The 16,941-nt window shown below is 35.9% G+C and overlaps 1 protein-coding gene across 1 annotated transcript in view; it reads right to left on the bottom strand.

Moving 5' to 3' along the window:
* Grm1 (glutamate metabotropic receptor 1) overlaps nt 1–16,941 on the bottom strand; it is a 463,945-nt gene that overhangs the window by 28,247 nt on the left and 418,757 nt on the right. The window contains exon 14 of the mRNA XM_004628592.1: nt 7,821–8,751. Within this exon, the coding sequence (XP_004628649.1) occupies nt 7,821–8,751 (931 nt within the window). The remainder of the gene's footprint in view (nt 1–7,820; nt 8,752–16,941) is intronic.

The following is a 16,941-nucleotide window of genomic DNA, read 5'->3' as shown; positions in this document are numbered from 1 at the left end:
CCCTCAATTGATGGTAAAGTCTTCCATCTTTCAGTCATTGAAGGCCTTTTGGCTGGATTTTAGGAGCAGAGCTTCACCCAAAACAGAATATCCTCATGCTGACAGCCTTAGGCACTATGACTGAATGGCCTTCAGAGAGAAATCTGGGAATTTATAGTACTTTCTAGCACAGAGGAACAAATATACCTCCTCTATCCTAACTAAGCCTGCCTCTGGACACATAATACCATTCTTTTTTGTACAAATGACTCCTCTTTACAGACTTCAAATCTTCTAAATCACCACGCTCTGTTTTTTTAATGCTTTTCCTCTTATCTCTTCTGAAATCTTACAATCAACGTTTACAAGTCCAGACACCAGATACAATCCATACTGGGGGCTTTATTAGAGTTTCTACCTTGCTTCTTTTCTTACTTTTTCAAGGTTAAGCATTACATATAAAGCTGAGAGAAGGAATGTCAAACATACACTCTTCATGACCATTAGAGTTGGTATGTCATTGTCACAGCTGTCAGATGATGTCCAATGGCTCTATCATAATAGCACATCTATGGTAAATCTTCTCATATTAACTTCTAGTATTAACTACATGATCTCTCTTTTACGTTTTCAATTGTTCTTTCTCTGCTGACCCTTTCTCAGATGTTACAAGTTTGCTTCAAGTTCTCTTCTACTGTATCCTTTCTCCTTTTTACTCAATCTCTTTAAACACTGCCTGAACAACTAACTTCCTTTGATTCTATACTCATCTATTGCAGCATAATATTTGCCAATATCATACCACTGAAACTTCTCAAGGTTAATGACAAAGTATCTTTGGGATTCCAAAGATAGATCCCAAGTTCTCACATGTTGAAATCATGTGTTATGGACTGAAGGTTTCTGCCCTTTTGTTCATTTGTGAAGCTCCTAACCCCAAGTGAGGTCATATTTAGGGGTAGGGTCATAGGGCATGTAATTAGGCTTAGATGTATGCCAAACTGCAAAAGCCTCAAGTCAACAACTTCTGACATTGCTAGTCATGTGGATAACCCACTATTATTATGGTCTACTGGACTATGTTAAATTATTTTGCTGAATTCACACACCTACAATATTTGAATGACAATGGAATAGTCATCTCTGACAAAACTAAACAAAAAAGTGGGATATAAATAAAAGACCACTTTGTAGTGAAAAAATATATATCTGTATATACAAGTTAGTTAGGATAGCTATGCAGCTACTTTCTCTTAGTTCAATGAGAAAAAAGATTTGTACTGATAGTGTTTAGACAAGATATCATGTCTGCATCTTGAACTATGAATAATTACTATGAAGACAACAATATGCAATGTATTAATTATTGTAACTGTCCTACTAGCCTGTTTTGAAACTGTCTCATTGCTATTTCTTTCTCAATAAAATTACTTTTAATAAAGATGGGCTTCTAAGGGTAGGGCTCCTTGGATGGCTTAGGGCCCTGATAAAGAAGAGCGATCACAGTTCCCTTTGTCCATCTGTAACACAAAGAGAATGCTATCCTCAGAAACAGATGTGCTGCCACCCTGCCGTGAACTTCACAGATTATAGGACAATAAATGTTTTGCTATGTAGGCCACTAATCTGCCATTTTTTGCAATAACAATGCAAAGCAACTGACAATCAGTCTTCTTGAGTTCCATGACATGGTGTCTTCAGTTCTCCCGTTTCTTTCTTCTTCCTTTTTAACATGTTCTTTATTGCCCTCAAGCCTTCCACCTTCATTTAACCTCTAAAATGAAAATTTTGCAAGTTTTTTTCTAGCATTTTCTTTTTTCTTATGTCATACCTTCCTTCTGAGTCATTTTCAACATTCTGATATTGAGCTTCAAGTCAGGAGTGGAATTTTCCAGAGCCCTTCTTTTGGAATTTTAGACTTGAATTTCTCAGTACCTTGTGGATGTCTCTCTTTGGATACTTAATAGGATTTTAGATCCCTTATGGAGAATCTAATATTCATTTATTCACTTATGTGATCATTCATTGTTTCACCATAAGTTTAAAGTCATTTCGGTACTTGAGAAGATATTAAACAATATTGAAGATAAATAAGACATAAGAGCAAGGCACTGACTGTGTCAATCCTCCAATACAGTGAGGGAGTCAAACAGAAATATTCTATGTTCAGTGCCGCAACAGAGGACCAATAGGACATTTTGAATGAAAGTCCGTGCAACATTTCCTCATTATATTCCTGTGTCTGCAATGTTTTGTAGTAACTGTGTTTTTCCTATCACCCAAGTTCAAATCGCATGAGTCATATCATATTTTTCTTCTTTCTTTCAGGTTCCATAACTAATATTCTAGTTCTAATGTATCAAGTGAAATTTTTTTTCATATGCATGTGTTGGGTTCAACTTTCATTCTACTATTATAAGTGAAGGCCTATGTTGTAAATATCAAAATTTTAAAATATTAAACTCTATTAGTCCTTCTGTAGGTAGCTTTATTTTCTAAAGCTTACATAGGATCATAAAACTTCACAGAAACCCTGAATGCACCTGTATTTATAGAAAAACTATTTAAACTTAGGATATAGACCATTATCTATTATAATTTGTTTTCTTCCTATACTGATAAATTTAGACTCTCCAACACCTCTCCATGTATGTCACTCACAACAATTTTCACACTTTGGCCCAAACATTTATTAACCTTTCTGAATCTTCACTTATATTATTCTTTGTATGTACAATGATCTCACCATAGTACACTTTCTCTTGTTTGAAAAAAATCTTGAAGGTCAAGTTGTCATGGTGTCTTTACTAAAGTATCTTTCCAATCTTCTCTAGATACCACTACACTGCAGATGAAAATCTTTTTCTATTCTTGGACATTCAAAATGTCCTATTGGTCCTCTGTTGTGGCACTGAACATAGAATATTTATGTTTGACTCCCTCACTGTATTGGAGGATTGACACAGTCAGTGCCTTGCTCTTATGTCTTATTTATCTTCAATATTGTTTAATATCTTCTCAAGTACCGAAATGACTTTAAACTTATGGTGAAACGATGATTGATCACATAAGTGAATAAATGAATATTAGATTCTCCATAAGTGTTTCCACAAAGTGGTAAAATTTTACTTAAAAACACTTCAGTAAAATCTCACGAGGTTACTACAGAATCAAGTGAATAATTATAATAACTTTTAAAACCATATATTGTATGACAAGGGATAAAATAATTTCGAATTGGCAGATTTGCTTATTTACCATCCAGAATAGTGAATGAGCTCCTACTAGGGAAAAGGGAATGTTACTACTAAATTCATTGTGATATTTGATTGGCTCATTATTAGGGTTCCTTTCATAGTAAAAAAAAAAAAAAAATAACATCAAACAACATCCTTACCCAGGCATAAAACCCATGCCTACAGATTTATTTGCTTGTACCTAACAAAATATCCTTTTAGTGAAGACCTGGGAGGAAAATTTCCTCAGAGAAGTCAATACCTCACTCAGCTCTTGGACTCAATAGATGCATGTTCAAAGGCTTAAGAAACATTTACAGACATGTAAGAGTATTCTGTTCACTGGCATTATAAAATTACTTCCTTATATCACACTCACACCTTGTTTGGGTTGTGATTGTTTTTAGCTTTACACAAAAAGCTAAAAACATAAGGCCTGCCCAAAATGCCTGAGTGTGTTGTTACATTTCTATTCCGTGAACCATCAAATTATTTGGCACTCATTGAGTTAGTTTGTCCAGAGTAAGTAAAAATGTTAGCTTTCCATTGAGTAATTGATGTAATTCTTTTTACATCAATGTCACATGCAAAGGAGTGTGTCAATGATATAATACTTTAATTCTTCCACTTAAATGACATTAAGTCATTTTGCCTTGAAAAAATGTAAAGATAATTTGAATCTAAATAATTTATTTCTTTATGTATGTCGAAGAATTTTTATGTTTGTTCAATTCCCCCAAAATTTCTGATAACTTTGTATTAGTTTAAATGAAAATAGTTTCTAATGTAGGCAAATTTTTTAAAAACCCAAAGCAAATTGGAGTTGTCAAGGCAAACATAACTTCTTGTCAATGTTATAAGGTTAGATTTTATTCAAAAGGACTTGTGAGTCTTGGTAAATAAAGTAACAGAAACACTGAATTTATTGATTCAATTCTTCCTAAATTATATTAAAGAAAATGTAGAGGAAGTGGCCAAACATTTGGTTGTGAAAGGTATTTGGTTCTGAGCAAAATAAAAAATTCAAATATAAACTTTGAAAAAACAAACATGCAACATCATTCCTTCCATGTATCTCAGAAAGTCTGTTATGAGAATATTGTTGAACCTGAAACTCCTCAGAACAATATTCCAATGCTATATCAGTTGGAAGCTCTTTATGACAGCATCTGCTTGTGTTTATAGCTACATATGTAGACTACTGAAAACCCTCTGCACACCATAAATGTAGGAACTACATGATTGGAATGGTAATAAACTCATTTGTGATACATTCTCTAGAGTTTTCAACCCCTGTCTTCAGTTGGCAAAACTCTGCTAGATTTTTATTGCAGCAAAAAATATTAGATTGTCTGGGTTTTTTTTTTTTTTTTGTAACTTTGGGGATAAACCAAGAAAGCACAAAATGGTAATAAATAAAGATGAAAACATAGGCACTGAGATTGTCGCAATATTTTAAAGTTACAGTCTCACAGAGAGCTACAATAGAACCAAGAGAAGAATAAATGAGAAGAATGAGTAAACAAATTACTGTTTTTCACAGAAGTTCAGCTCTAAATATCCTCTGTGGGTATGCTCAGAAGTGTTGAGAATACTGGAGAAGCTACAAGTTTTACTATGAAGACTGTGTGTTATAATCATCAATTAGAACAAGATTTCTTAACATAATAATATTTAATTATTATTAATAGTTAAAGCAATTTACTGTTGAAACCAGCACTTTCAAGACAGCCAATCCAGTTAATACAAGTTGATTTTTCTCTCAAATATAAGATCACAAGTGAAATTAATTTCTAAACTGCCAAGAGTTTGGGCCATTTTCTCAGCTTATAAGGAATGCGCTCCTGGCAAAATGTACAAGAGTGTGGCAGCTTGTTAGTTCAAAGCATCACTAACATAGCACCCAATGGCTCCATCTCATCTCGGCACTAGCGATGCGAACTTATCAACAGTCACGGTTCTCCAGGACAGGTGCTTGAGTCTGTCTGTACACAGAACCACTGGAGATCTTGCCAACATTCACATTTCTGGGGCCCAACACAATATAATATAATTCTTTAAGTTCTTGAAAGAAAAACTATAAGGAATGATGGTTGACTTAAATCATATGGAAGTTTCTGGAGAACAAAAGACAGAAGAGTTAGATGTGTGGTGTCAGAGGCTGGTGGATGGTGGAATGGAACCGCTGCAGCCCCATTTGTGATGCCACAGAGAGAATTTTTGACTTCCTACAGGCCTTTTAGTGCAAAGTGTTTCATTTCATTTTGCCTTCTTTCATTCTTTCCCTCTTAATAAAAATTATCATAGTGTTATTTTTATATACATACTATGGTTAATGGGCTATTGTTTGTTAATTTTTTATTGCTTATTAATTAAGTTTATTAATTTTAGTAAGTACACAAAATAATCACATCAATCATAAGGATTTGCATAGGTGCGTGATATAACTTGATATACTTTTTTTCCATTCACCTATTCTTTTCCTCCTCATTGTTTAGAAAAGGTTTGTTTCCATTTTTTCCCTGTTTTCTCATTTTTTCTTTTCCCTTCCATCCTTTTCTTCTTCCTCTCCATAGTTTCCATTCCCAATAGAACATTTTCATTCTGTTTCAAACAACCTTTAAACATTTTGGTCCAAACGGTTGCACCTTGAATCCATACTGCTAAGTGAAACAAATCAGGCACACATGTATAAATTCCACATCATTTCTCTGGTGTAAGAAACCAGAAGTGCAAATAAGACCCAAAATGTTTATTTCATTTCATGACAAGCTTTTTGCTTTTGTGCCCACTGTTAGCTCCCTGCCAGAGAGGATATGACTTAAATGAAAAACCACAGCAAGCAACTTTATGATCAGTATCCTCAATAATTGGAGTTGACTTTCGCTATATCAATTTCAAGTTATTGACTTTATCAGATAAAACTTAGCCGTGTCTTTGCTTGAACAATCATGCTATGAATTTAAAAGATGTGCTTTCCCAGAGATTCATCTAATCCAAAAATTGTATGCTTTAAGTAAAAGATGCCCATGTTTCTGCTTGGCACATAAAGAAACAACGTCCAGAATTTTGAGCACATAAATTTTTGGACATACGTTAAAAAATAATTCAGACCAGTTTAAGACCTAGGGAAAGAATGGCTGACTGGAATTATATTTAACATTACAAAAATTAAGTTTAACTTAGTTTCTTCACCTATAAAATACAGGAAAATATCAGCTATGCTCCTTAACTTTCTGCTTCATGCAATAGTTATGAAATTATAAATATGGGTTAAAGATGTGGCTTAGTGGTAGCTTGCTCAGCCTTGAATGTTTGAGCTCCAGCTACACACACACACACACACACACACACACACACACACAGAGTTTTATGTAATGATTATCCTTAATTTTTTTTCTTTTTACTCTTAAAGGATTGTTTCAAACAGTAAAATTCATCTAGTGGTGGAACTTTTAAGTAGTTTAATTACCTTTAGAACTTCAAAGTACCCACGTTAATTAAAAAATTATGAATGTTACATAATTTGTTTACTTGGATCTTAGAAATATGTCAAAAGAAAGAAACATGGCAACATACAAATTTTTTTTTTTTTTTTGGAACCAGGGATTGAACTCAGGCCCTTGCACTTGCCAGGGAAGCACTTATTCCACTGAGCCATCTCCCCAGCCCCAACATGCAAAATTTTAACTCATTCTTCTTCTTAAAGCAAAATAAAGAAAAAAATAGGAAAGTTTATTACACCAACCAATCAGAAGAATTATAAGAGCATAAATTATCTAGACTTTGATGCCTGCACTGACTTTCTAATCTGGGGCCCATCGCTTTACTGGTTCCTTATTTTTCTTATTGCTTTGTGGCTAAGAAAGCATGTAAAATATGCCCTAGTGGTGGGATAGCCCAATTCATGTGGAGCACTGCGGAGCAGCTTCATCATAGTAGCACTGGGAGTTTAATAAGGAGGAGGCTCTGATAGTGCACTTAAGGGGTCTGATTCCAGGACATGCTTGCTACACAGCTGCAACTCAACTGGGAACTGCAGTTTCACAAGGTGCTTCACTTCCTTGTCCTGAACTCCAGATTAGCAATGGTATGCTTCCAGGATGACAGGAGCAAACCAGAAGCAATTCTCAACCAGTGTCTACACCATAAATTAGAAATAGTGTTTGCATCCTTGACCTGGAACCCAGCAGTGGTTTGACCATCTTTAGAGCCACGGCCTACATAAATGGAAAAAAAAAAAAACCTCAGCAGAAAGGAAGTTGGAACTTTTGAGAAAAAATAAGAATCTACTTGGCTTCTTGTTGCTCCAGAGTCCTTGAATTTTCATAGGGATGCAAATAAAGAGGACATTTAGTTCTACCATCATAATGCACTATGACATGAGATTTGAAGAAGGGAGGGGAAAATTAGGAAGGAAAGAGAAAACTTTGAGCAAGTAGAAGTAAATAATTTAGCAAATAGGAGACAGACAGGGAAAGGGGGAGAAGAGGAAGACAGAGAGGAGGAGAAGGAGAAAGAAGAAGATAGGAAGAGAAGAAGAAAGAAGAAAAGGGTAAAAAGGAGGAAACAGGAAGAGAGACCAACCCAGGTCAGACAACTCACTTGGCATTCCCTGCTCCAGGCTTCTTTCTTCGGAAAATGTTGAGGAAAGTGTTGGAGCGGCAGGGCAGCTTGCCATCGCCCACGTGCATGCGGACTACGTCAGAGGTGGTGAAGGCACTGCGGACGTTCCTCTCGGGCTTGGCAATGATGATGTACATCTTGGGAGTGAACATGCATCCCAGGGCCACTGTGACACTTAGGCTCACTGCAAAGCAGGTGGTGATGATCTTGTAGTTGCTCCCAAAGTAAATGGGCACAAAAGCCAGCCAGATGATGCAGGTGGTGTACATGGTGAAGGCAATGTACTTGGCCTCATTGAAATTGGCGGGCACATTGCGGGTCTTGAAGGCATAGTAGGTACAGCTCATGATGAGGAGTCCATTGTAGCCCACAGGGGCCACCACGCCCAAGTTGCTGGTGTTGCAGATAAGATAGACTTCCTTGATACTGGGGTAGGACAGGATGGGCATGGGGGGCTCCATGATGATCAACGTCACCACCAGGGTCAGCTGCACACTAATCAGAATAGAGGCAATAATCACCTGGGCCCAGGCGCTCATGAACCGGGGCTTCCGGGTGCAGATTTTCTTCTTGCTTCCTGCCAGGATGCGTGCAATACGATTGGTCTTGGTGACTAATGCAGAGTAGCACATGGCAGAAGAGAGGCCGACTAGCAGCCGCTGGAGGTAGCAGGACGTGGTGGTAGGTTTGGCGATGAGAGTGAAAGGACACACATACCCGAGGAAGATGCCAGCTAGGATGATGTAGCAGAGTTCTCGACTTGAGGATTTCACCACAGGTGTATCCCGGTACAGCACAAAGATAAGTGTGACAAACAGTGTAACAAGAATTCCCAGGCAAGAAAAGGCGATCGCGATAATAGATTCTATGTTGCTCCATTCAAGATAGCGCACTGGGATAGGTTCACAGCCTGTGATGAGAAAAAACATTCACCATGAATCTAAGATTCTTGCTAAGTACTAGTAAGGGTGCTTGCTAGTTACCTGAAACAAAGCTATAGCCATGACCTTCATGAGTAACCGTATTCCATAGTCAAAGGCACTCTATTGTCCTCATTAGGTAGGCATGTATGTCCCCAGACCTAGTCTAATTAAAAGCCTAATATGAGATGTTGCTGAATCTGAACATTATCTTTAAACACCAGCATGATTAATAAATATTACTTTATAGGTGAAATTTAGTTCATCTAAAAAGTGGCCCCCAATTCTAATAAAGTTTAAGTGGTCGGCATTTAATAGAACAAGTTAGTAAGAAAGAAATTATGTCTTCTTAGACATGTTTTTGATCAGCAGAGTATTTTAAATGTAATTTTGACTTTCCTTTTGTAGAAGATTCTGTACTCTTCTGTTCACAGCATAGCTCTATATCAGAGTTAGAATCCCTTTAATCATGTCTGAGCTGTATCTGGCATGTGCAGGCCTTTGGGTTCATAGCTAATAGAGGGGTGGAAGCTAATAGAGGCTTTAAACCACAAAGAAAGTCTTCCCAAACACCTCATTTCTATTTTCCCTTTAGATGTAAAAGAAAATCTGTTTTGTATTTCAGAGTTAGAGAAAATTTCTTCAGGCTCTGGAGGCTCCCCTTCACTGGGTTTTGTTTTGATCTGAGCCAGCATTTCCCAAATCATGAGAGTAAACCATTTCCACAAATTTAGGAAAAAACTCACTGTTCTATAGTTCTACCAGCAAAGAACCACCAGAATGGGCTTTTTTTTGTTTTTTAGATTTTCATTTTATTAGAGAAAGAAAACAGAATTTTACCACAAAATAATGGGAAAATAGCAGTCGTTAATACATTGTATAGTGTCATCTTCAAAATAGTTACTCAGAGTATAAGAGCTGAGCAAAATGTTCTCTGGTCTGTGTTAACACAAATCTTTCTGTTCAGTGAACTAAAAGACAGAACGAGTGTCAAGCCTGTTCAGTCAACCACCCCAATCCTTCTCAGAAGCACGTTTCTGCATGTCAACCAGTAAGTGTTAGCCTTCACATCTGATGATCCCCCAGCCAGACAAGCTTACTTCAATTAATGACTGCCAGTGTCTCAGTTATTTTTCTCTCGCTGAAACAAAATACCCAACACTCAATGTTAAAGGCCTATTTAGCTCACAGTATGTAGAGGTTTCAGTCTATAATTAGCTGGCTCCAAGACAAGGTGGCATGGCAGATAGGCCTCACAAAGGAGAGACATTCTTGATGGGCAGAAGCAATAAGGGGGAAGACAAGTCTCTTTCTGTCCCTTATACCCAAGCAATGGGGATTAGGGATCAGGGTGGACTGATTTAGTAACCATCTACCCTTAATCCTGGAACCTTAATTCTAGTATAGCATTATGATTCTGATCTAAATCTCACACTTTAGATTCAGCCTCCTCTGACAAAGCCCCACCCATGATTGCATGAGGCTAAACACAAGCCATCCCAGCCAGCCAGCCAAGAAGTCTTACTGCCGAGATTCCACAGATGATGTCAGTCAGCTTGCTCTCTGAACGCTTATCAATTCTTAGCCCCTACACTCGGAAAAGCTCACGCAAGAGCAATGACAGTCTGTTCTGCTCAAAGAAAGCTTATGGAACACAGCCATCCCTTGTGACAGTGAGCAATAAACTCAGCTTGTATATTTTATTTTTGTTTTTCATTTAATTTCACACACAGTTGTCCCTCAGTATCCAAAGGAAATTGGTTCCAGTACCTGATTGGCACTGTTTCCAAAATTTGCAGATGCTCAGACCCTTCTATAAAATGGCAACATATTCTCATAGAAACCATGCACTTCCTTTTGCATGCTTTAAATCATCTCTAGATTACTTATGCTATCTAATACAATGTAGACAGTTGTTGCACAGTATTGTTCAGGATAACAATGGCAAGAAAAACATCACTAGGTACTGGGTACAGACACAGCCATCATAGTTCTAACTACAAAGTACAAGCTTTTTAAAAAATACAGCATTTACCCTAGTTTTTTTTTTTTTTTTTTTTTTCAGAACCAGGGATTGAACACAGGCCCTTGCGTTTGCCAGGGAAGTGTTTATTCTATGGTGCCACCTCCCCAGCCTTACCCTAGTATTTTTCATCCACATATTTTTTTTATATATTTGTGTATTTAGTACAGGGTTACAGGGTCTCACTACACAGATCAGACTCATAGTGATCCTCTTGTTTTCAGCCTCCCAAGAGCTGGGATTACAGGCACACACCACCACACCCAGTCTCAATCTCTGTCTCAGCATGCCCTGGAGGCAGCCAGCATAGCTTGTGGTGCCAGGCATCAAACCCTGGTCCCTGCATCTGCCTAAGCAAGTATTTTAATCCACTGAGCTATCTGGCTGGCCCTCATCCACAGTTTTTTGAACCCACACACACATAACCTGTGGATATGGTAGGTGAATTGTATTTAAGCTCAGCACCTTTGAGATTCCTAGTGATTTCACTGAGATCATTTGAAAACCTTCATCCGGTAATGTCTTTAGTGATGTTTAACCAACAGGTTCCCTGGGCTCCACAGGCCCAAACTGTGCACCACACACACCGCATCTGAGGCAGTCTCAACAATGTATTAGCTCTGGCTAATTTTGTTGAGCTCTTTTTTCTGAATTTATTTAGTTATCCTTGGATTTTTAATTCTGTTCACTTTGTATAACATCTTTAAATGTAAGTTTTCATGTAAATAACCCACAAATTTAAGTTTTGCATCTTTTTAGTTTGCAATGCTCTGTTTACCAACTAGACATGCTTTTTTATAAAGTCAAAAAACAATTTTGCTTTAGATGTGCACAAAATAATAGTCACTAAATAATATTTTTCCCTATCTGCATATTCCTCTACTATTGTGTATGTGCATGTGTATTTCCATTTGCCTAAAGTACATCATATTTCATGTGGTTTTTCAGGTTTGAGTTGGTATTGATTTGCACTGCCTTTTTCCGTTCATTGTATAAAGTAGAGCACTGAGATCAGATGAAGGCCTAGGCCTGGGAAGTGGCCAATCTATGGTGGCCAAGGGTGCCATTGTTTAGCAGGAGATCTGAGTAAATGGTTACCAATTTATAAAAAGTGATCACTCTTAGGTGCTTCAGGAATTTTTTGTGAGTTTACTTCTTATGTTGTAATATCGTGAAAGATTGCTTTGTTAACTGATTTTATAGTGTTACACTACAATTGTTTTCTTTGGGCAATCTAAGACATTATTCATAATTGTAGTTTGGATGGGCCATATTCTTCTCTGTCAGGAGTTTGTCGACATGAGTCTCTTTCCTGCTCCTGGAAGAATTTATGCTAGGATTGCAGGTGTTTTCCACAGTACCTGGCCTAACCCTAAATGCTTTTGTTTTCCTGTTAAAAGTTAGATAGATGATCCACAGACGGCAGGTAAGTAGATATGTTGATAGAGTGAGAATAACAATGTCCATTTAGTGGACTTCCTATATGACAAAATATATATATTAAATACTTAAGAGGTGATCTACACCAACTAGGAGGTAGAATAACAAACAGTCAATAGTCAGCACCTTTAATTGGCATACCAAGGCTGCCAAAAACAGGAAATTCAAATGTAGCACTTATCCAGGATGCTGTACCCTCTTAAAAATTACTGATTTCATTTTTGTCATTTCATATGGTAACTATGCCTGACTAAATGAACTTCTCTGACCTCAGAGGGCTAATCTGAAAAGAATGCCAGTTTTAACATTTCTAGAATCCAAGTCAGGTTATTGAATTTGAGTTAAAAGTCTGGTCTAAACCCAAATTAAGAACTATATTTAATTATTTTGCTAAACTTTGGAGGTACAGGACAAAATATGTGCAATAGGATTCAATATTTTAATTTGATAATGTTCTGCACTACAAATATGTTCCAGTTAATGAAATTAATCATTCAAAACCAATAGATAGAGGATATGAATAGCCCAATAGTGTTAAAACTTAAAAATGCCATCAACCTTTCTATATTCTATAAACTAAAAGGTAACATTCCATAGGCAGTTTAAGAGGCTTTTCCTTTCATAAGTATTAAAAATTGCAAACTAAAGAGAAAAATTAAGCTCAAAGAAACTTTCAAATAGTTTTGGAGTTGACTACAGAACAGCTTCTCTTCTATATATGGGCCGAGGCCTAAAATAATGGAACAAAAATATTAAAAGGTAAAACTGTTATTTTAAAAATCATATGATATTTGATAGATATTTTCAGATGATTTAAAAAGTAAATAAGCTATATAAGTCAATCTTTAGGAAACCAATTAAAAGTTTCTGTCTCCTATAGATAAGAAACCTAGAAATATCACTATCATTAGATATTGCAGACACAAGTATTATTTAAAGAACATTCATCAAAACCCAGAAAGATAACTATTCAATATCTTCCCAGTGACTTACTTCTTTGGGAAACACAAACATCATGAATTCCCTATTCTTCTGCTGAACTCTGAAAGGAAGCAGTATTTCTCCCAGCAGTAGCATTATTTATTTCTACTATGAATAGATCATCAGATACATTGGTTTATGGAAATTATTTAAACCATGAAAACAATATTATGTCTCAACCTATAACTAATACTTCAAGATTATTAAAAAAAATTTCTTCCTTCTCTGTGATAATTCCATCCCATTCACTAGACAGGATTTTATTTCCAGGTAAAATGAACAATAGTTCATACACGTGATCAAATTATATAGCTGCACTTAGAAATGAGAGTATTGATACCTATAATACGTATTTCTATAACTTAAGAAACAAATACTGTTCTAGAATGACTGCAGACAGAAAATTACAAAAGTATAAAATCTTCTACTGAAGCAGAGCATGTAAGTGTATAGATCATTATAGATACCTAAAGTATCATGAATCTTTCTGCACAAATCCATAAAAGCTACATCATTTCCCAGGCAAGTTTACAACGTGGAACATACTGAAGAACTATTGTCCAGAATGGTGAAAAGCTTTTGTGAGGATCCTCAGTGAACCCACTTCCTGGCATTTATGTTCTTCTATAATCTCCTTCTCTTAAATAAGAACAGGGTCTGTAACTTGCTTCTAGTCTACAGAACATAGTCTAGCAAAGTTGATAGGATATCACTTCCAAGGTTATATAAGGTAATGACTTGCTAGCTCTGATAACAACCTGTCCTGTTACTGTGGTCTACATTACAGAGAACTGAGGGCAATTCCTGCTGAACTATCTACAAAATATTGAGGTCCTAAGCCCACCATTCTTTGAGTATTATATCCTGGGAATAACCACATAAGTGAGTTTGGAAGTATTGCTTAACCCCAATAAGCCTTCATATTAGGTCACATCCCAAGCTTGAGAAGGTCGTGAAGAAGAGAACCTTGTTAAATTATGCCCAAATTACTGACCCACAGAAACTGCGAGTGTATGTTGCTGCAAGCAGCTGGATTATGGGTAATATGTTATATAGCAAGTGATAACTATTCATCAGTTAAATCAAATACCTTAAATTATTATAACATGTTTACATCTCTTGCTTTAAAGTAATTGCAGACATTTATCAGAACATCTTTAGGCTTTGTATGATGTCTTTAAATCTAACGTTAATATATGTAATAAACCCCTCCTACTAACAGAAATGGCCCAACATTGTCTGAGAATTAACAGTTGTAAATTATTGCTGTTACTTCTTCCCATTTGTTCTCCACTGATACGACACCAAGAACTCAGCAACTTTATAATTGTTAATCAGCAGAGACTCTAAATATTTTATTTTTGTGATTCAAAAAGTGTTCCTATTCAGAACAGAATTTTGAATACTTGAGTACTAAGTATTGATTTTAGATTGTTTTTAGTATAAGGCTTTAGAGTGAAAACAGAAAAGAAATTTTGAAGTTTGATCTATAATAAGTAGTCCAGTGAAAATATTGAGAAAACTCAGTATTTTATCCCAATCTGATTTTTTGTAATAATTAAATTATGGCCTTTCCTATGGTATCTTGAATCATTAAATTAAAGAAGATACATATATAAATAAACTCTTGGCTGATATGCTTTCAAAATAATTAATTTGTTGACACACAAAAACTTCTTTTTGGCAGAACTGAAAATCAAATATAGATCCAGCATATGGTAGACAAGTGCTTATTTTGTCTTTAGGTATTCTTTGAAAATAGGCAAAATTATTGATTACTAAAAGTCTTAATTTTACCTAAAATAATTATTTTTATATAAAGCAACTCATATTCATAAATGTGCTATAGAACATATAGATACTACTAAATTGTTTAGAAATAAAAATATTTTTAAATAGTCATGTTAAACAAACTACTCAGACAAGAAACTCTTTAAACAAGGGTCCCATATAATAACAGGAACATTCCTTATTAATAAGAAATCCATGGAGACATTCACGGATTCAATTAAATGTACACAAAATTAAGCCAGAAGTTACTCTGAAAAAATTCACAGAATGGTAGTGACACAAGAACCACAAGGATAATAGGAAAAAATTAGAGCGATTATCTGCCAACACCAGGTAAATTCTCCAATAGATGTTTGATAAAATCCCCATGAAAGTGAAACATCTAATTCTAAAAGAGACAAATTGTCCACCAAATTAAATATTAAAGTAACAATATTCTCAGGATGATAGATGTAGTTATGTCATGCTCCATGTGTGCTTCAATTTTGAGCAATAAAATGCAGGTGGGTCACTGAGTGATAAAAACAGCTCCCTGACCCTGTCCAAGTGGATTGCATGCAGTCACCCTCCCTGTCCTTTATCATGCGCACTAGTCCTAAGTGTGTACTCATTTCCTGAAAAGGCTGAAGCACTCCTCTGTTGAAAAGACACCACCCTCAGGATGACCAAGTCATAGTTAGACCTTTTATTTCTCAGTTAGAATGCTCCAATACATGCATTCGGTAGTATAGGGACATGTCACTGGAACATTTATCCATTAATTTATTTTAACCTTCTGAAAGTTACCTCGATCAATCCAAATCCCTTGAAAAAAAGGAAACCATAGTATCACTGAAGATTATGCCTATGGGAGATTTTAAGCTCAGGTTCTGCTGAGAATCTCTAGAAAAGAAGGCCCATGACAGTTCTTTGGTATTCCAAGGACCTTAGAGCAAACTAATGACCACACAATGGTCTTCTGGAAAAGATCTTTGTAAGAGAGAGAGAGAGAGAGAGAGAGAGAGAGAGAGAGAGAGAGAGAGAGGAGAGAGATATCATTACCTCTTCTAAACACTTGCTTATTCATAAAATTTTTACTGATTTCAACTTACAGAAATCTGAGTTCATCTTTACTGTTTCTCTTACTAGTAATCATAATTTGCTTAAACCTAGATCTTGTTTGAGAATTATCACTGTAACTCAATAATTTAGTTATAACAAGATATTATTAGTGAAGTTGAAAATTAATATGTGGGAATGTTACACTAATTTTTCAATATGCTGTGTATATGCAAGGATTTCATAGGGTTACATATTTGAAAGGATTCAGGAAACTGGGGATATATTCATAGTACTTTTTCATTTAAAGACAAAAGGCCTATTTCACTGAGAGTAGCGGTGTCTGTCACACCAAGAAACTTAGATATAAGTGATGAATACTGGCATTGAGACAGCACAGGGCAGAAATTCTCAGGGGAGTCTTTTTATTATCCTTAATTTGTGAAGCTGAGTCTGGCAGTAGAATTGGTTATGCCAAGTGAAATTCATCAGAAAGAAAATTGGGTTTGGTTGGTGACAACCAGTGAAATTCCAAATTATGTATTATAAATCCCAGTTCTCATAACATGGCTGAAAGTCAGACAGATACTGAGGCATCTCCACAGATAGTTATCAAGTATTCAAGTCTCATTGCAATATAACTCTATCCTGTACATTATTTTACATACAAATAAAGAAAAATTTTTTATGCTAGAAGGAAATTAAATATGCTTGTGCTGTGACAGTAACAGTTTGCCACAACACTAGAAGCATACTTGAAACTCTACTATAGTTGTCCTCCCACCTTGGGAAGATCCTAGGTTCTTTTACATATGTGCAAATAAAATCTTTCAGTACTGATCCAGGTCTAGCCCAATGAAATCACTGGGGAATAGGTCTGATAATTTACATTTTGAAATGCATCTAT

This window comes from Octodon degus, unplaced genomic scaffold (assembly GCF_000260255.1).
Source record: "Octodon degus isolate 3935 unplaced genomic scaffold, OctDeg1.0 scaffold00024, whole genome shotgun sequence".
Classification (NCBI taxonomy): Eukaryota; Metazoa; Chordata; class Mammalia; order Rodentia; family Octodontidae; genus Octodon; species Octodon degus.
Note: the sequence above shows the minus strand (reverse complement) of the source record. Positions and strands in the feature narration are given on the sequence as shown.